Source organism: Dermacentor variabilis, chromosome 2, assembly GCF_050947875.1.
Source record: "Dermacentor variabilis isolate Ectoservices chromosome 2, ASM5094787v1, whole genome shotgun sequence".
In the NCBI taxonomy this organism is placed as follows: Eukaryota; Metazoa; Arthropoda; class Arachnida; order Ixodida; family Ixodidae; genus Dermacentor; species Dermacentor variabilis.
Window position 1 is genome coordinate 141,174,240 of NC_134569.1, and position 21,258 is coordinate 141,195,497.

A 21,258-nucleotide genomic window follows, 5' to 3' on the forward strand; every position below is an offset into this window, starting at 1 on the left:
TTAGTTTTGCTTCCTAGCTTATACGCGTCTACCCATGACCTTTCCGGTCGCAAAGAATGCTTAGGCTTCAGCAGACAATTGTGAGATTTTCTCGCCGCATTCGGCCCATTCAATGCAATCGTACCGATTGCGCCGGGACGCCGGAAACGAGCGCGCCTCGACGGAGCAACGTGGCCGAACGGAAACACCAGCTGCCACAGCAGCGCGTGAGGTGTTGTGTGAGGGGAGAGCGCATCGCCGCGACGCCAACGAGGCGGCTCACACGAATTCTCGAGGTTTCGTCAGCCGAGCAAGTGAGCCGGTCGTTCCAGGGAGGTCCACGAGAGATGGACTGGTATCCTTTGACTACATTACAAACCATTATAAACTGGAGCGGAGGTTTTTATTCCTTCCCCAGACAAGAAGTTAACTAAGACGCATGAATGCATATGGATCAAGAAGGCTGCAGACTAGACCTTTTACGAATCCATACGTGTTGAGCAAAATATACCAGGAGGAGAATAAGCCGGAATGCAGATGGTGCCTGAAACTGGCAACCTATGACCACATCATATAGGAATGTTGCATAGTGTCACCACCGGCAGATATTATGCACGATCCTTCGCTAGAGCACTGGGAGGCCGTGTTGGCCAGCTCACACCCGGTCGTACAGACCAGCGTTGTGGAGTGGGCCACCCAGATCGCCGTCAACCATGGGTTGATGGCCACTTAACACGGAATCGTCCGCATATGCTTTTTGACGAAATAAAGTTTTCTCCAACCATCCATGTTTTCGCTGTCGCAAGCCTGTATTATGCGCGTGTTCCTAGTCCACGCAGCTTTCGTCTGCGCCTCGGTAAGGCCACATAAAGAAGCGTCTCAACCAGCTCGCTTCTCCGCGAAGTGGTCATAACTCGAAGAACACTCAGCAGCGTTCAATTGGACATTGGGCCATCCAAAAATCTCAAGTTGGCCCACCCCCAAATTAAAGTGGGTCCACCCCCAAATTTCTAGTTGGACCAACCCCACATTTCAGTTGTGCGAACCCCAAATGTCAGTTGTGCCAGCTTCCACCCCCAAATTTCAGTTGGCTCACCCCCAAATTTAGGTGGGCCCACCCCATATTTCACTTTGACCCACCCCCACGTTTGAGTTGGCCTGCCCCCAAGTTTGAGTTGACCCACCCCGAAATCTAAAGTTGACCCATGGCCCCAAGTTTAAACTTGAAATTTCATTTGGAACTTGAAATTTCAAGTTGGCCCACCTCCAAATTTCGAGCAGCGCACCCCCAAATTTAATCTTGCCAATTTAAAGTTTGCGTACTTTGAAATATTCATTTGGCCCACCCCACATTTAAAGTTGCCCCACCCCCGAATTTCAAGTTGGTGCACTAGTAAATTTCTTGTTTGCCCATCCCAAAATTTCACGTTGGCCCACATCCAAATTTCAGTTGGCACTGCCCTAAATTTAAATTCGATGCAACCCCAAATTTCAAGATGACCAACGCGGAACATTCAGTTGCCCCACCCCTAATAACGTTCCTCGTGCATTTACTAAGGAGCCCTATGTAGCTGTATGTATATTCTCTTTTTATTTTTATTTTTTGCTTTAAATTGTTCCTTGTCGCTTAACAACTACCAATAATGTACATTTACACTATCATAACGAGTAAATATCTTTGCAAATTACGCATTTTTGTGCATGTCCAAGGCATTACACTTCTCGAGCGACAGGGTTGGGGAGCACCCGTGTGCTTAGATTTAGGTGCACGTTAAAGAACCCCAGCTGGTCAAAATTTCCGGAGTCCTCCACTACGGCGTGCCTCATAATCAGAAAGTGGTTTTGGCACGTAAAACCCCAAATATTATTAGGGTTGGGGAGCTCGCCAAAGAATGCTTACGCATTGAAACAATGTACTATCGGCCAAAAAAGTAAACGGACCACGGCACCGCTGGCCGGAGCGGCTGCGGGGCCGCACCGGGGCGCTGCTATCTCGCTCCGCGCGCTGACGGCGAGAGTGCCCCGAGTGACGCCAGACTTCGCCCTCTCTCTCTTACGGATCCTTGTCACGCTTGATAAATTTCTAGTGCGCCGTTCGGTTGCTCTGCTGCTGACGGTCGCGACGAAGGGGACTGTGCATCGCCGGTAGTTTAGCACTGTCCGTGCTAAACTGTCCGTGCGTCCGTTCGTCTCTCCTTCGCGTGTGGCGACCGATAGAGGCCAGCCAGCCGCGAAGACGACGAGGACAAACGCGCCAGCAGTGGCACGAGAGCGTCTCTGTGACGACGTGACGTGTGTAATCAGGCACGCGCTAGGCACACCTTTAGTAAGCCAGAACTGCAGAGCCACCGTGGCTTTGAAGCGGAACGTTATCAGCGCACCTGGCGCCGCCAGCTGCAGCAGTTTGCTTGCCTCATCAGTTCACGTTGCGCCGCCATCCACAGCAGTTCGTATCGCCGCAGCGCTGTCCCATTTACCGCAACGGTGTTAAGACGACCGCAGCCACTGAGCAGTGCTAGGATTACCAGCAGTGTCGAGTGTGAGCACTCAACTCGACGTCGTTGCTATGAAATGCTTATGCATCATTCATATAACTCCCTGGAGAAATATTTTGGTTTTGTAGAAGGGCAAGTACTAACACAGCTGAAGTAATCACTTAAATATAGAATTTCTTCGTGTACTAGCTCCAGATTCTCAAGATCCAAACACATTGTTCAGTTTCGGCGCACCGAGAAGCATTACGAGAGCGTAAAGCCACCATATGAAGTATGAATGTCTGAGTTCTGTACGTTGGCAGCCAGAGTATAAGCCGCCAGGATGTACACACATTGTGGGCTGCTGTTACATACAGTTGCAGCTATAAAGGCTGACTTCATGTTTTTTTTTTCTTGCGAACACTTTGCTTCCTGATTAGCGAATGTGGTTGCGTCACCAGTTAGCATCACTTTCGAAAGTTCGGACGCAAAATAAGAAGAAGAATATGCGCTGCAAAACACGTTGAACGGTTTTTCATCCCTAGGAGGAAAAGAAACCGCCTAAATTTTGCCTGGTCTGCAACGCGGGCTTCTTTAGCTGTCTGTCTCTCCACACTGCTTCGTACAGACTTGCCGCATACCTTCTAATGAACAGACACCCCCTATTCCTGGTCTGCCTGTCAGATATATATGTTTCTATGTCACGTTGGCGCAATATGGTATACGCGGTATACACACCAACTTGGGTATTTTGCGACGCCTCGTGTCGCAAGCTCTTTCGTTCAATGTTTATTATACCTGCAGCGCGCACTTACCTCGCCGCACAACCTTCTCCTCCCCAACCGACACTCAGCGGTGCATTAAATTCAGCATGACAGCAGTTTCTCACACCTCCTCTTCAGCTAGCGGAAGTAGTTTTCATCTGGTGAGGTGCGAAGCACTCGCTTGGTATGCCTTGCGATCAACGATTCAACGCAGTGGACACCTCCGAGAAAGAAGGCGTGCTCTTGGACAAGATTGGTTGATACTGCGCCTCTCGCTTTCCGATAGAACGTTTTCCCCATTATGAAGAATACTGTTAGTATTCTTTATCCGTACTATTCGGTTGCCTTGTACACAAGATAATCGAGTTCCCGCTCACGGCAACGCTGAAGCCTGAGGATCACTTACTAATATCGAGAATGCCGTGAGGAACAATATGTGCAAAAAAATTTTTAAAAAAGCAGGCGCCATTTGGAAAGCCCAAGCGTTATTTTCACTTCGATAACGATTTCCTCCATCACAGTGGGTAACGCGACATGTCTGGAAAGTGTACTTTGCACAATCTTTCACGTGCTTTATTGACGATAAAGATTTGTTACTGCCACAAATGCGAGAATTTATTTTTTTGCGAGCGTTCGACGTACGCTATGTCGTGATTTCTTTACGCGTCACGCCATAATTGATTTCGTTGGCTGTCTACGAGCAGGGACTGTGGTAACAGAATATCGGGGACAATAGGGAACCTGCGATGTAACTTTTACAAGAGCCTGATGCATGTATAACCCATGTCCACTTGGCCCCGACGAAGCCCCACACCTGCGCCGCTTCAGCTGCCCGACAGCGAGCAGCAGTGCTAATTGTTTTCTGAGCGCGAATGAACCAAACACTGGAAACTTCGAGTTTTGCTATAGCAGCACGTGAGGACGAAATCAAACTTGAAGGCCACGCTGTGTTCTTTAGAGCGTCCTTAAGTTGTGTGCCAACAGATAACAGAGTGCTTCGGTTGAATCTAGTTACTAAAGATTGCTTTCTAAAAATATCGCAGCGCCTACTTCAGATAACACTTGTTCACAGTGAAGGTTTCGTATGTTCTAGCTCTGTTACAGTGCAAAACAGGGAAACTTATTATTCAATAGTTAGCTCCGCTGGAATTTATATGCAGAACATTTGTGTTAACTTGCAGTAAGCTCTATTCCTCCTTCATATATATATAAGAAAATGGGGTGCTAGTGTCTTTGGGTGGCTTGTACTAAAAGAAATAATATACCGGCCAGATTAATTGAGCGATTTTTTTCGCGATTGTGCGGCACCTGCAAATACGGGTTCCAAGAAATTACGCTGCGTTTTCAGAACATGCGTGTAGATCGCGTGCCCATCAAGAGTTTTTATCTCCCTCTCCTAAGGTATATAAACTTGAAGGCGAGCGTGGTAACTTCCATCGCTGTCATAACGTGGAGTGCTGCGTAAAGTTTGCCGCGTTTTTGGTTGTCATGCATTCCATGATCGTTTAGCGACCTTCACTATATGCATATTGGATTGGAACGTCTCCACATCTCCACGACAGTGGAGACATTCGTGTTTTTCACTTATTCATGAAATAGTGTTGCACGATGCGGACAACATAGCTGAAAAACGAAGGTGCTTAGATCGAAGCGTTTTTAAGGGACACCTTTTTATTTTTTTTATCGATATCATGCAGCCATTTGCATCGCCCTTATTGCGCTTCATAACGCTGCAGAAAGATTCATGACGGGAATTCAAATTGACGTCTCAGAGAGACACAGTCACTAATACTCTGCCTTGCAAGCGCGCAAGTTTCAGAGCTAAAGTCTGCAATACTCATAAAACGTTTGTGAATGAGAACCCCTCGTGAGGTGTACGTGCACATCTCCGACAATTTTCACTCTTCATGCCAACCGGAGCACGGCTGTACACTGAGCGTCACCTTTTTCTTTGTCTAAGGCGATTAGCCCATAGGTTGTCGGTGTAATAAAAAGCTGCCGGTGACCCTCGACAAAGTTCTGCTAGCTCTACCACCACCTCTAGCACGACCAACACCACCAACACCGACTCAATCCCAACGGTACTAAAAGAACAAGTCTGACGGACACACCTATCCACTTCACTGACTGCTCTGGGCTATTTTTGGAGCTCGATATCTCCAGAAAAACCACAAAAATGGTGTGTGACGGTGACGCTGCACATTGTCCACTGCCAGCGGTCTAGCAGGTATTTCAGGGTGTTCTCTGTGCAATGGCAAACAGAGGTATAGCAGCTGCGGCACGAAAACAAAAATATATAGGAAGCAACAGTGTAGTAAGAGATTGCAAAACAGGTGCTGTTGACAGTAAGGCGTAAACGATGTTCCTACGAGTGCCACCCAAAACCGCCACGACGCAAAGTATTCTTCGCCTTGAAAAATGAGCGAAGTACTGAGCTGCGACGTCGCCGAACAAAAGAAAATCGGTGAGCACTCGAAAGAGACCAAGTTTTTCTTTTCCTGTGAGAGGTGCCTCGAGGTGGCCCGCGCATCCGCTTGACCATTTCAAGAAATACAGAGATAAATTCAGTGGGGCGCTCGGGAACCCTGGCGGACGAAACAGACAAACATTTCTCACTTTAACGGTTCCTTGCCGAAGAAAGCCCCTGAAAAAGCTATTGCTTCTGGGTCTCTCATTGAGAAGCTGCGATCTTTTTTACGGATGTTTTAGTGACACCTTGGTACGTAAAAATTATCGCCTTCGAAAAACGACCACGTTAAAAAAAACATATATCGATCCTCCAATGAGTCGAATCTATAGAGCAGCTGCAGCGTCCAACACATTATCAGTCACCTCTGAAGGTGGATTAGTTTTCTGAACTATTGCTAGATTGTTGCTATTGCGTAGTTAAGTGCAATAATTACTGCCGTAAAATGATAGCACCTTAAAACAAAGAAAGTATCGGAAGAAAGTTACAATACCATCTGTGAGAACTACTTCCTAACGGAAGCGCGCAATAAATGCTTTCCCGCAAGTTGCCTTCCTGCATGCAAAGCAGGCAAAAAAAACAGCAGCAACAACAACAACAACAACGCGGCAATTGCTTCACGGGAAGAGAGAGAGAAGCAGTTAAGGAAAGGCAGAGAGGCTAACCAGCCTCTTCCCGGTTGGCCACCCTGCACTGGGGGTATGGAGAAAGGGGACCGAATGGTGAGAGCGATAGGACTTACGTTCCATGATTCATGATTTTGGTGAAGCAGCGCACTTGGAAAAAAAGACGTTCACGCAAACATGAATGTTGAGGACACACACAGGGGTGGTCGTATCAGCGCCTGTGTATGTCCTCATCCTTCACGTTTCTGTAAACGTCTTTCTTTCCATGTGCCAAGCGCGCTGCTTCAGCAAAATCAGAGAAAGATAGTGTTCAAAAGGAGCCAAAGATGGAACATAGCCAGTTGCGGGAACATTTTCTGAGCTGACGCGGCCTGAATATATATATATATATATATATATATATATATATATATTGAAATGCGCGATGTCACAGCGACGTACCTGCGTTGAGGAGTTGGGGCGAAATCCATGAACTGGAACATTGACCTTCATTTGCTCTTACAATAATAAATCGCTCATTTCGAAATTAACGTCAACAGACCTTTATCGCTTTATCCGTCTAAACTGCTTTAGTGTTTTGCTTTAGCACCCCTTTAACATCGAAAAGAGCATGCGTAATGTCCCGCGACAGGCACCAGGTGGCCATTAATGTCCCCCACCAGGCACCAGGCGCGCTGGCAAGCAGTGCCGCTAACGGTAGCAGTAAGAGCACAGGCATGCAATACAGACGACGTGACGAAGGCGCACACGGCGCTTCCAGCGATATTGCACCGCAGTCTCTATGGCATGTCGAATGGGAAGACGCAGTTTCGTGCGTCTGGCGTTGAGATAGGTCACCGCTTGTGAGAGGCGGGTCACTTTCGTGGCACGAGGCAGCATGTAAAGTAGGGAACGAGTGCAAATTGCGACGTAATTGCGACATAAAGGCGTGAAACTCTAGCAGTTATTTTGTGGTTACTGGTAACATTGTCGCGTAGCAAATCGCATAGACTGGTGATGTGGCAGAGAAATTAAGGACACGTTCGTCTTCCCCCCCCCCCTTTTTTTTTAAATTTTTTTTTTCTGTGCGGTACGCAATGCGCGATTGCTGCTTCGGAAATCGCACATGTGCCCGTTGGTTCTCGTTCTCTGTTTGCTTTATTTCCCTTTTGTTTTTGTTTTCTTTTTGCGATGCTTCGTCACTCCTAATGTCCCAGAACATAGCTCAGTCTTCGGTCTTGGTCTACTTCCCACAACTTGGCGCGACGAGAACCGTCGGCGCCGGCCGGTGCACGTATAAGGCTGGCGTTGACGTCGAGTGTGAATGCGCCGCTACGCTGGTGTTCACGTCGATGCCGAAGGCACGGAGCCGTGTACCAGACGCTGCCAGAGCTGGGGAGCGCGAGGAAAGAAAATGTAGCCCGAAATAAGAAGACCGAGGAACTTAGAGGACGGGGAAATGACGACTGGAAATCCGCGTGCTCGACTTCGGTGTCCGAGCTCCGGAGCCGTCACGCCGGCGGAGGCGAAGACGCACGATTTTTGTGGAACACGAAGCCATTGCGAATGAGCGTCTCCGACGTAAATTTAAGGCAACAACGTAATATGTAACTCAAGTAATCGCACCACCTACCATCCAAGTTATTAGTGCTAACATGTCTACCTCCGATATGGCCCGAATTGAATTAAGAAGTCTTCAAGGATTGGTACTTGGTCCTCCTTTATTTTGAATATACCTAAATGGCTTACCGAACACCGTATCTTCACAACTTCGTGTATCGGCAGATGACTGCGTTATGACCTTAGGCTGAGCTAAGAATCGTCGATGACTGGTGTTACATTTGGAAGATGTAACTTAACGTGAACCAATGCAAAGCTATGTGGATCTCTCGCACTAACACAGCCTGTCCAACCTATGTATAGAGTTATTTCTTACTGCATTATTGAACATTGTACAATTACCTTGGTGTCCACATAGCTAACACCCTGTCCTGGAAACAAGCCATGCAACACACAGTGTATAAAGCAAACCGTACTTTAGTGTAGTTAAAAAGACATTTTTACTTCGCTCCAGTTTTATTAAGTATACTGCTATACGCGACATACATCGGTACGCAATTTGAATACGCTTAATCTATATGGGACCCAGATCAAACCGAATTAACAGACGCACCCGAAGCAGTTAAGAACCGCTCCACGTGCTTAATCGTGTCAAATTGCAGTATAACTGCGAGTGTCATACAACTGAAGGACTCTCTTGGTGTTGCTTTAATTTGGCTTCGCCGCAAGTTATCCCGCGTTTCTCTTTTCCACAAGATATGCTTTAATAACAGCTCTTTGCTTCATATTGATTGACTCTGCGTCATTTCTTTCAGCCCGACAAGACCACCAGCGTAAGGTCAAGCTACACCGATATAACGCCGTAATATGTTCACGTCACGCATGATTTCTTAGTGACGCATTTTTCTTCTCATCAGTAATCGCTGTGCAGCAACGCCGAAACGCTTGCGTGTTTTCGCACACGAACTTCCAATTAATCGGCGCCGGCACTCGCCTCGATAGGTGCGCGTCATTCATTGCAACAGAAGAGCGACCATCTTAACGCACATTCAGCGCGTCTGAGCGAGTCTCCGTGCGCGCCTAGCAAGCTATACCCTTGTGAAAACTTCCGCGAGCAATGAAGCATGACATTTCCCATCTTTCAAAAGACGGGCTAACAGCCTCATGTTCTGCGTCACGTCTCTCGATAGGCAGCTGTTTAAAATCCCGCGAGAGTGGCATAAAAATTCGGATTGTCAAACACTGTGACGTCATAAGATTGCGCACTAGGTGCCAATTTCTCCCGACATGTTCGAAACCTCCATCCAAATAGTCTCTAGAAGTTGTTGCGAGAACGAAATGGTTTCGCCCTACAACGGCAATATCCGCGTGGCTATATGCTAAATGTAACAGAACGCTGATGCGTTCAAAGTCCCTGAAATCGATAAAAGAGCGTTTTTCTGGTCTCCCCAAGTCCATATAGTAAAAGTACTGAAAATCCAGAAGTTAAGGCGCCGGATTTGCAACATAACTCATCGGTAGTTTAGATTACTAACTTAAGCCTGCGAAGTATTGCGATAGCCACGACGCAAGCCTCGCTTAAGCGCTGGAGCTGCGCTAGAAAACGCCTTGTACTAAAGGCGCTGGGCCCATAGAATCATCTTTTTTATTATTATCACCCGAATCATCGTCTTCGCTGTGAACGTGCTAAAGCCTAACAATACAAAGCTTAGCAACGTGCCAAAATAAAGCTTGTAAATGTACTAAAATAAAGCTTACACTTAGGTTATGTTTTGTTGGTAGCACCGGCTGCGTTAGACACGCGTCACACATGATCTTTGAGTGACGTATTTTTATTCTCGTTACTGGTCTCCATAGAGCAATGCCGAAACGCTAGCGTGTCTTTTTTTTTTTTATTACGGTAGGATCTATCGCTGCACGAGACATTTTATGTCGACTTCGGCTCATTTCGCGGTGTTCTCGCTTTTACAGGTTCGTGAACGCAGTCCTTCGTAATGACCAGAGAGCGCCGGGCTTCTGCAACACTGGTAAGAAAATTATTGGGATAATTTTCTCCCTTTCTTCTATTTTTTTATTCTACTCTTCAGCGGTCCGAAGGCCTTGTAAAGCTGTGTCGAGCAGCACATTCAGCAGCACTGCCTGTATAGGTCGGCAGCACTGATTAGGCAACTACTGCGATGTCTCATTGTGATTACGCTGATGTTTGCTCGCGAATTTTGGAGAGGGGCTTTCTAGCGAGTCCCACGGTACATTGCTGACCGTGTCTGCAGGGAGCAGCAGAGCCCCCATCTGTAATACCCTTACGGATGTATCGGTGGTGGCCACTTTTCTCTGCAGAGTCACGCATTGTTACAACAAACAGCACCTGAGTATTCTCACTGCAACAAACTGACTCCTTCAAGCACAAATTTTCTTCATAAAAGCGAAGCTCTCCCTGCCTTCTTTCTTTTTCTCCCTGTGGTTTGGTGCCTGTGCTTGGTCGAATTCTTGCCAAAATATGCGGGTCAGTCCTGGATATAGTGCAATGGTAAACTGGCCGATCCAGGAGGCAGTGCACAATGCGCCGGGTCACGTAAATCACGTGGGTGGCGTGGTGTGTGGTTTCGGACTCTTGCTGCTTTGTTGCTTTGCTTTGCTGGGTTCATTGCCCGCGAAACATTTTGCAGAAGTTGAACGGATTTAGAGCACCTAGTTATCAGCTTCATGAAAACGTCACTTCGCATATGTTCTGAAATGTGTGTTAGGCATGCTTTTTTTTTTTTTTTATTGCGGTGTGATCCACTGCTGTGGAAGGAATGCCCGCAGCTGTCTCTGCAGAAGCCGCCCTACGATTATACGCACCTCGCGCTGCTGCATGTTTAGAGTCTGACTTTTCGCACTGAGTTTTTAAAGCGAAAGATTTACTACGCCATTCTGTTGCTTCTTCGCGAACCGAGTAATAGATGTCAGACTCTGGAGTTTTGCAAGACGCGTAGCGCCACCTGCCGGTGCGAAGAGGCAGCAATTGAGCAGTGCGAAGCCCGACTTCCTTGCTAAGTTGCCTATGCAGCTAGCGACTGCGAAACAATGATTTAACTAGATTTTGGTCCATATTGCGAGTGTTTTTCGCAATTAACACTGAGACAGAGAGCTATGAATTTCTACGCTAGTCGGACGCGCCGCCGAACTGCCATAAAGCGCTTGCTGGCTCCCTCTTCAGGCCGATGGCGGAAACGACGGCAACCGCGATAGCTCCGCGCACTACGAAGAAACGCCGCAATCGACGCTACTGTTGTGTTGTAAATTGTCATGAACGTGAAGGATGAATACCAACGTTCAGTTTTACCGATTTCCATCACTATCGTATGAAGGGGAAACGCGAGAGCGCTGGATACGGGTCGTTTAACTTGTTGGGTAATCGAATTATTTGCATTCCTCACAACACAGCGGCTCGCATGAGGAAGTGTGTCAATTTTGTTCTGCTGTAATTGTGTTGCGTAGCCCTGAAGGAGGACCGTGGTAATCAAGCGAAAACTCAAGAATCTTCAGCCGCCACTTCGTCGGTAGCAGAAAAAACAACGTTGCGAACCATCCTGCTTATGTGCCATCGATATTTCCAACTTTTAACAGACGTCCGCCTCCACTTGACTCAACAAGTGGAACGGAGAGATTTCGCAGGTCAGTTTAACCAAACATTTTGGTTCGTTTATGAATTCAAAATCCTGTTCTAGAGAATCGTTGTGTCGTGAGCTCATTTCTACTTTCGGTATTTTGTATGTCCTGCGGCGATACAACAAGACGTTTCACAATGGGGTGAACCTGCTCGGCTTCGGTTTTCAAATGTGAACAATAATGTTGCTGTAGGAGCACTGGATGAGTAATTGCGAAGTAACGCACGTGGGTAAAGAAAGAAAGGTCGAGTTTATTTATATTTATTTGTGCGCGCTTGTTGTTCGAAGCGTCTGCGAAAAGTTCAAATGTACTGAGCGATGCTGTAGCTCCTGCGAGAAAGAAACATGCGGCGCGTAGGCACTGTAGGGAGCTTACTTTCGTTATGATCGCCCGCTATTTGCTGCATTGGAAAACGTTTTCTGTTTGCGGCTCTGAAAAAAGGCTGTGGAAGGATTTACTCTCTGTAAATAATTGCGAGAAAAAGCGTTAAGATAAAATGCAAAAAAATATGAGATAACTAAGTCTTGTGTTCAGGATATTTTCAATGTGAACCAATTTAAAATGCTTAGATTTTTATGCTGATAGGCCTATAAACAAACCTGATGCTCTCTGCACATGCGAGCTGCAGCACGCCGAAATAAGAGCTGAGACTTCTTTTATATTTTACACGTACTTCGCCCTGCTGAGCTTCCTTCCTTTCCGAAGCGTGGATGGAAGAAAGAAGCTTCCCAGGTCCTTGATTTTTAGGAAACCATGCCTCAACACAACCGAAAGCGGAGGGTGAATTGCGGCCTATGCACTTTCGCTTGCGGACGGCTCTTTTTGCACTACTCACTTCGCGCCAAGTCTGCGATGGGGGGGGGGGGAGGGCGCTGGTGACGAGGTTTTGCCGGAGCGCCGCCTGGGCAGAGTCTGAGGTCTCATTGAACGGAAGAGAAATCACGTGACAACCATGACGTCACTCAGCCGCAGCTGCGCTGAGGCCGTGCCGCCGCCGCCACCGGAGCCGCGCGCTCGCCCCAAGGCGGAACGTTAGGCACGATCGCCTATTAACGCGACAGCGTTAATGAGCTCGTGTCGCACAAAAGCTGGTGTCGTCGGCGTCGGCGTCAGCGGCGTTGGCCGTGAGCGATAAATCCCAGAAGGCACTTCATAAATAAAAAACATGTTGCAAGATGGGCTGGTGGGAACCAGGGCCTCCGGAGTGTGAGACGGAGACGCTACCACTCAGCCACGAGTTCGTTCCTTCAAAACGGCACAAAATCGTCTCTAGTGAATGCGGTGTTGCCTTAGAAACGTGCCGTAGAAAGTTATACTGTGGTGTATATCGGTAATTATGACCATGTTACAGAAGTAGCAGTTTCACGAGTAGCGAAGTACGTTTCCGCTACATTTCTTCTGCGCTCTGCGCACAAGCAGAGCCATATTGCGGTAAACACAGAAGACCCCCTCCTCGCAATGTACGGCGCTGCCCCGACACGTGGCGCGCCACTCTCCCTATGATCGCGTCCGCCTTCATGGCGCGTCGGGGTCCGGCTATCTGTGCCGATCGCGACGTTTCGCTGGCGTAGCGCTTTTGAGTAAGCGGAGCGAACGGGGTGCGATAACGCTATCGCGTTCCACTCTTGAAGGCGAAGCTTAAGCGTCCTCCAATTTTTTGGCTCATTCACACCAGCGACTTGAGGAGGCGACTTGATCAAAAAGCGACAGAAGGCGACTGATGTTTACACCTACAGGCTGGAGCACTTTACTTTTATATTTCTCTTTTAGCTCCCAAATAATATATGATGTTTACACCGGCAAGCCCGGCTGAGCGCGACCCGCAAGTCGCAATCGCGAAGGTTATCGTTCTCAGCGAGAACTCTCGGAATGTACGTGGAATTTGCCGCGACGCGGCAGGAAGTCGCATGTAGACACATGAAAGACCACTTCCGGTGCGCCGTTGATTGGTTTATTATCAGTTTTGCGACCACGGCGCGCGACTGAAAAATCACGCAGAGAGCGACTGGCCCAAAATGGTCGCTTTTCGAGAAAAGCGACCGTTCGCGACCATTTGCGACTCGTCGCTTTGCCACCAACTTGGTCGCGCGACCACTGTCAGTCGCCGGTGTGAATGAGCCCTATGACTACTGCAAACGTCACCCTCAGAAGTTTCTGCAGCTTTCGCTTAGCTGCGCCACTAGCTTGCACGGACTCTTCCTCACTAACAAGGACCAAGACCAGAAGTTCTACCACGGTGTATACGCAACGTTGACCGCGTGCAAGCCCACGAGATTGAACGCCTCGAGAAGCATCCCCTAGACACTGTCTTTGACCGGTGCAGAACTTTTCTCTCGGCCGAAGATAACCATAGCACCGCAGCTCTGTTGAACGTTCGCTGTATGCAGGCTCACGTTGAGGATATCTGCAAGGACCAGCTACTTATGCTGGCAGGTGTCTTGGTCCTTACCGAAACTGGATTAGACCCGGGCACGTTCCTTCCCGTGCCAGGGTTTCAACGACTCGCTGCGGCTCAACGCTCATACCAAAGCCGGAACGCTGGTGTAGCCGTATATGCTGAACAAGGACTAAAGGCTGCTATACACATGCCTGACATCCCTTGCGAAGACGGTGAATTGTGCTGTATCCGTCTAGACCGTGGCATAATCGTGCGATGTGTGTACATTGCTCCCCAGACTATTCTGAGAAGGCCTTGCGGGTTGTAGGCAGTGCCATGCCCACTACTAACTTAGCGGATGATCTACATCTAGTCATGGGAGACTTTAACAAGAGCCCTCGCAATGACCCAGACTTGACACGGTCTATGCCACAAAAGTTTAATCTGGATCGTGCCCCCTTCCAGCCACGTTCGACGACGCAGTGGAACTCGTGTATAAACCTCGTATTTCAACGAGAAACGGCCACGAGTAATCTGGCCGTAGCGCAAGTGGAAACCGCGTCCAATTACTTCACTGGCCACAAGACTGTCTTCGCGCTATCCGAAAAATGCCACCTGAATAAACCAGTTTGTCTTCGAGTCTTGCATTTCTGTGTAATCTTTACCCAACCATTTAAAAAAATTAAGCAAAACATTAACTCGTGTAAACCTAAGTAGCCAAAACGAAAGCTTTAAAGATTAAGCCTAGTAAAGTTTTGCTAAACATTAGTCATTACCAAAGCAACAACCAAGTATATCTTTCGCTTTGCCTACTTAGGCTTAGCCGAGCTAAACCTTTGCTTAATTTTTTTTTCTTGCGTGGAACGGGCCTCGAGTGCTCGGCTACCAAGTCCGAACTCTTAATCTACAAACCCACAAGGAGAGATCGTAAAACCCTGCGGGAAGAGGGACGGGAGAACTCCAAAATAGGCATTATATTGGCAGATCGTACTCCCGTACCACAAGTAGGCAAAATTAGAATCTTGCGGTTACATCTGCAGGCAAATGACCATAACGGAGAGAAGGTGCAAAGACTACGTCGTTCGGTAGATGACAAGATCCGACTGTTGCTTCGCATCACGAATAGACACGATGGTATGCGTGAAGACTGCGCGATCCGTCTCGTGCAGGCATACGCGATAAGCCGCATAACCTATGTAGTCCCCTACCCAAAGTGGATAGGGTGCGAAAAAAACAAGGTCGTATGCATTATACGAAAGGCTTTCAAGGGGGCGGTCGGCATTCCACTCAACGCGAGCACCGACAAGTTCCTAGAGCTAGGACTTCACAACTCACTTGACGAGTTAATGGAGACCCACGACGTTGCGCAATACGAACGATTATCGAAGTCAAAGACAGGTCGATGCATCCTCGAGTCATTAGGCATCACATACCACACTCAGCATAGAGAAAACATGGCAGTTCCGGCCTCGGTCCGCGACCGCCTGATCATCCCACCGCTTCTCAAGAACATGTACCCGACGCACCACGCCGAGAGACGCAACAAACGAGCAAGCGACCTTCAGAAGATGTTCGGTAACAGCAACGAGGCAGTGTACGTAGACGCTGCGCGATACGGAGGAGGGAGAATCGCACACGCGATCGCGGCTGTAGACCGCACGGCAGTGCCTCGCTAGCGCCATGATGACCACAGGACACACGGAGGCGGCCGAAGAAGTCGCGATAGCCCCAGCACTCACCGCGGTGCCGAACGCTGCGATCGTGATCAGCGACTCGCAGACGACAATCCGCGGCTTCGTGCGCGGTCGCGCCTCGCGGGAAGCGGCCCCCATACTCCAAATTTGTGACGATGGCGACGCGTCATCGCCCTCGCAACTCCAAAATTTTACGGTCTTCCTCCTCTCAACCCCGGCACACACCAATATCCCGCTCGCGGGCAAGAGGTGGCCCACGCCACGGCTCGAGGTTTCACACGCCGAGCCGCCGCAGATTATATGTGTCCGCCGCCTCCGCCCCCGAGAGCGGTGCATCGGATCTGCCGGACCGGGACACTGCGACACAACTGCAGCAACACGAATCACAGGGGGCGTGGGGCGATCGCCTGACCACGTTAAGGGACCTCACCCAACACTACATACAGACTCGAAAGACGCACATTCGCGCCACCACACGATAAATTAAACAGGAACGAGGCCGTAACTTTACGCTCGCTCCAGACACACACCTACCCTAGCCCCGCCGTCTTACATCACTGCTACCCGGGTTTATATCCAACAGATGCGTGTGAAGCTTGCAGACAGAGAGCAACGCTGCGACACATGCTCTTGGAATGTGCCGGAAACAACCACATGCGTTCGTGACGCGTCCATAACCACGGCCGAGAATAGTGCGGGAAGCCTCGAGCTCGCTTCTTCCCGACGATGCCCCGGCTGCGGGAGCCGCCGGTGTTTGGATCGTACTGCTGGTACGATCTGTTGGGAACTCGGCGCTGACGCCCGTGGTTGTACCTGGGTCGCAAGCCCCAAGGGTAGCGTTGGCCTGGCGGCCTGGGGTACAACTGGAAGCATCCGAAGGTCCCGGCAAAGCATGAGTCGACTGGTAACAACGAAACAACTTGTTTATTTTAACATCGCAAAGAGTTGGCGGTCAGGTTTGACCGAAGTAGAGAGACGGGAGAGCACTTCACTCAACAGAAGAAATCGGAGCCCTCTCCTTTTTGCGTCCGGGGGCAGCTGTTTTTATACTCTCGCAGTTGAGGGCAAGAAGGAACCCCTCAAAAGACGAGCACGTGAATGTACAATGGGCTAATGGTGACGCACACTGTCGTAGCGATGCCGTAGCACCATGACGAGCACGATCTCGTAGCACCCTGTCGAGCACGATCTCGTAGCACCCTGTTGTAGCGCTGCCGGTCGGGCACAATGACTGTAATGAGAGGATGGTCCCTGCTTTGGCATCGCCTGTTTCGGGCACAATGACTGGAATGAGAGGATGGTCCCTGCTTTGGCATCGCCTGTTTCGGGCACAATGACTGGAATGAGAGGATGGTCCCTGCTTTGGCATCGCCTGTTTCGGGCACAATGACTGGAATGCGAGGATGATCCCTATGCGGTCGCATCGCCGCAGTCGCGCTTGGAAACACCTGGCGATGAGCGTTGCGGCGACGACGATCGGGCCAAAAATGTCTGCCGCCCCGCCGCAGTCGCGCCGGCAAAACCACGTGTCGCAGGCGAATCGCAACAGACCGCCCCGCCGGGGGAAGGAGATCCCGATGGACAGGGGACTGCATCCGCTGTCCGGAGGGATGTCGCTCGATGATGCTCCTAACCGAAGTCGGGCGTCCCTCGACGTTTCTTGAGCGCAGCGCACAGAGAAGGCCTCGTTCTCTCGTTCAGGTTCGCACGGGACACTGCAAAGTGACTTCGGGAGAGTTCACATTTTTGTTCTCGTTCCCGGCAAGCGTTAGAACTACGCTGAAACTCAACCGCTCAGTCAGCAAGCACGGCACAACCCTCACTAAGCCCTGCCAGGCTCTTTCCCCTTTTTATACCACTGCCTAGTTCCTTACAGTAGTCTAGCATCACTCAGAACGCGTCCACAAATTGAAAACTTGCACTAGAAAGCATATCATCACTTTGAAACACTAAACAAAAGCAATATGTTAAAAAAATCCTGCCTCAGGAAAAAAAACATCAGTAACAAACAATTTTGAGGCTGATTCCTACGTTAGGGGCTTCGACTTAAGCCATCGGCGTTACCGTTGAGACTCCCCTTTTTGTAACGCACCTCAAAGGAATATTGTTGTAAAGCGAGGCTCCAGCGCAGGAGGCGGCCATTTTTGGGAGAGATGGTCTGCAGCCATTGGAGAGGGCAGTGATCCGTCTCAATGATAAACCTCGAGCCGGCTAGATAGCATGACAATTTCTGAACGGCCCACACGAGACACGCACACTCTTTCTCGGTGGCGCTATACGCCTGCTCACGACTGGTCAGCTTACGACTAGCATACAGGACGGGGTGTTCTACTTCTCCATTTTCCCGTTGGCACAGTACAACGCCCATGCCTCGCTCACTAGCATCGCATTGAACAACGAACCCTTTTGTATAGTCTGGCGATCGTAGCACAGGCTGGCTTGTTAGGGCACTCTTTAGGGCGCTAAAAGCTCTTTCCTTTGTCTCGTCCCAGACGACTGTTTGAGGCTCTGTTTTTCTTAGAGCATCCGTTAGGGGAGCCGCGATATCAGAGTACCTAGGGATGTACCTCTGATAGTAGCCGGCGACACCCAAGAACGACCGAATATCGGTCTTGGTGCGCGGTTGCGGAAAGTCTCGCACAGCGGCCACTTTTATTTCAGAGGGGCGGCGACGACCCTGACCAATCACGTGACCGAGGTAGACAACCTCGGCCTGTGCTAACTGGCACTTAGGAGCCTTTACTGTCAAGCCTGCTTCGCGCAGGCGGGTTAGCACTGCCCGCAAGTGTGTCATATGCTCAGACCAGGATGCGGAGAATATCGCTACGTCGTCTAGATACGGTAAAGCGAATTCTTGCTGTCCCCGCAACACTTTATCCATGAGACTTGAAAAACAGTATGGCGCGTTCTTCAAACCAAAACTCAACACTTTAGGACGGAATGTTCCCATTGGTGAAATGAACGCCGCATACCTACTAGCCTCTTCTGTAAGTGGAACCTGCCAATAACCCCTGACAAGATCTAGGGTGGAAATAAACTGAGCGCTACTAACTTTCTCAAGGCGCTCCTCGATGTTAGGGATCGGATAAATTTGATCCTTAGTGATGGAATTAAGCCTGCGGTAGTCGACGCAAGGACGAGGTTCCTTGCCCGGTACCTCAACTAAAATCAAAGGGGAGGTATAATCACTCTCACCTGCCTCAATAACACCGAGCTGTAGCATTTTCTTTACCTCAGCCTCCATAATATCGCTCTGGCGGGGTGACACCCGATACGCCTTGGATCGTACTGGCTCTGGGGAGGTAAGTTCTATATCATGAGTAAGTACCGAAGTCCTACCAGGCCTCTCAGAGAACAGACCTTGAAACTCTTGTAATAGCTGGTGTAGTTCGGTTTTCTGCTCAGGCGACAGCGGTGCTTTACTGATAAGGTCACTAATGACTTGACCGGTGTCTTCCCTGTTCGTCACTGAGCCTAGTCCCGGAAGCTCGACCGGAAGCTCTTCAGGAACGTTTACCATCATGCACACCACTGCTTCCCTTTGTCTATAAGGTTTGAGCAGATTACAGTGGTAAACTTGCTGTGCTTTCCGCTTTCCTGGCAGACTTACCACGCAGTTAACGTCCGACAGTTTCTGAACAATTCGCGCTGGGCCCTCCCACTGCACGTCTAGTTTGTTGTTTAGCGATGTGCGCAATATCATGACCTCATCGCCAACCTCAAAACGACGGGCCCTGGCTGTCCGATCATAGTAAACCTTGGCCCTCTGCTGGGCCTTTGTCATTGCTTCACCTGACAACTCCTGTGCCCTTCTTAAGCGTTCGAGGAGCTTAAGCACGTACTCCACCACGACTGGGTCGTCGCCCCTACCTTCCAACGATTCTCGAAGCATGCGAAGCGGAGATCGAAGCGAGCGACCGTACACCAGTTCAGCTGGCGAAAACCCCGTAGCCGCATGCGGCGCGGTCCTTAAAGCAAACATCACCCCAGGCAGACACAGCTCCCAGTCAGTTCGATGTTCAAAACACAACGCTCTCAACACGCGCTTCATGACGGAGTGGAGCTTCTCAACGGAATTCGACTGTGGGTGGTACACTGAGCTGTGTAACAGCTTTACCCCCCCACCTTTCGAGAAAAGTTGTCGTCAAAGCGCTAGTAAACACTGTGCCCTGATCTGATTGGATTTCCGCAGGAAAACCAACTCGCGCAAATATGGACAGTAGTGCATTAACTATCTCAACTGAGCTGAGTTCTTTAAGCGGCACTGCTTCAGGGAACTTTGTCGCTGGGCAGATCACAGTCAAAATGTGTCTGTACCCCGTGGCTGTTACCGGCAGAGGTCCCACAGTATCAATAACGAGCCGTCTAAAAGGCTCCGTAATGATAGGTACCAATTTCAACGGCGCCCTCGATTTGTCCCCTGGTTTGCCCACCCGCTGACAAGTGTCCCATGTCCTCACGAAATGGTCTGCGTCCCGAAAACAACCTGGCCAATAGTACTCTTGCAAGAGACGGTCCTTAGTTTTCTTAACTCCTAGGTGTCCGGACCACGAACCCCCATGCGACAAGCGCAACAGATCCTGACGATAGCATTGAGGCACGATCAGCTGATCGAACTCCACTCCTCTTCGGTCTAGATACTTCCGGTACAGGACTCCACCTCTTTCCACAAAACGCGCAGTTTTCCTGGCGATACCTTCTTTGACATTGCAGCGCACGTTTTCCAGGCTGCCATCCTTTTTTTGCTCGGCTATCAAAGCCGACCGGCTGACTTTTAGCAACCTATCAAGTCCGTCTGACGTAGGCGCGATGAGCAAATCAGTAGATAGCTCTTCTAACTTTCCCGAATCGGGATTTTCCTCTCCAGTATCTGGCGCCTTCAACGCTACAGACTCAATTTTATTCAGTTCGGGCGTGCTCTGAATATCAGCTTGCTGCGCCTCTGACCCTTTTTCGTTGTTTGATAACGTCGGCCCCGCAACTACCGCCTTGGCAGCGAGCTCCCGAACCTTCGATCTGGTTAAGGCCTGAACACTAGCTTCACCAAACAAAAGCCCCTTCTCGCGCAGGAGGTGATCGGACCTGTTTGAAAATAGGTACGGGTACTGGGGTGGCAGCATAGATGACACTGCCGCCTCTGTCTCAAGCGCTCCGAAAGGTCCTTCAATAAGCACTTTTGCTACCGGCAGACACACGCTATGAGCTTCCACGGCTTGCTTGATCCATGCGCACTCGCCCGTGAACATATGGGGTTCTACGTAAGACGGGTGAACTACATCCATCGTAGCTGCGGAATCGCGAAGCACTCGGCACTCTTTCCCGTTCACGAGGAGGTCTCGCATGTAAGGCTCGAGAAGCTTCATGTTCTCGTCAGTGCTGCCTATTGAAAAAAAAACAACTTTTGGTGTTGTTTCCGGACACTGCGCCGAAAAGTGACCCGGCTTCTGGCACGTATAACAAACGCGCGCTTGCCTCATCTCGAACCGCTTTCTGCGTTTGGCTGCCGCCGTCTCTTTACGTTTGGTCGGACTGCTTTCACTCGCATCCTCACTACGCGTGTCCCCCTTTAATCTCATGGGCGTGAATTTCGGCCTCTCAAACTTCGAGCCAAATTCACCCTTTTGACCGTCCTTAGCTCCGCGAGCCCGACGCGTCACAAACTCCTCGGCTAGCTCAGCGGCTTTAGC

The 21,258-nt window shown here is 49.6% G+C and overlaps 1 protein-coding gene across 1 annotated transcript in view; it reads left to right on the forward strand.

The window, feature by feature from the left end:
* LOC142572784 (calcitonin gene-related peptide type 1 receptor-like) overlaps window positions 1–21,258 on the forward strand; it is a 195,486-nt gene that overhangs the window by 131,048 nt on the left and 43,180 nt on the right. Inside the window, exon 3 of the mRNA XM_075682138.1 lies at window positions 9,821–9,876. Within this exon, the coding sequence (XP_075538253.1) occupies window positions 9,844–9,876 (33 nt within the window). The 5' untranslated portion in view covers window positions 9,821–9,843. The remainder of the gene's footprint in view (window positions 1–9,820; window positions 9,877–21,258) is intronic.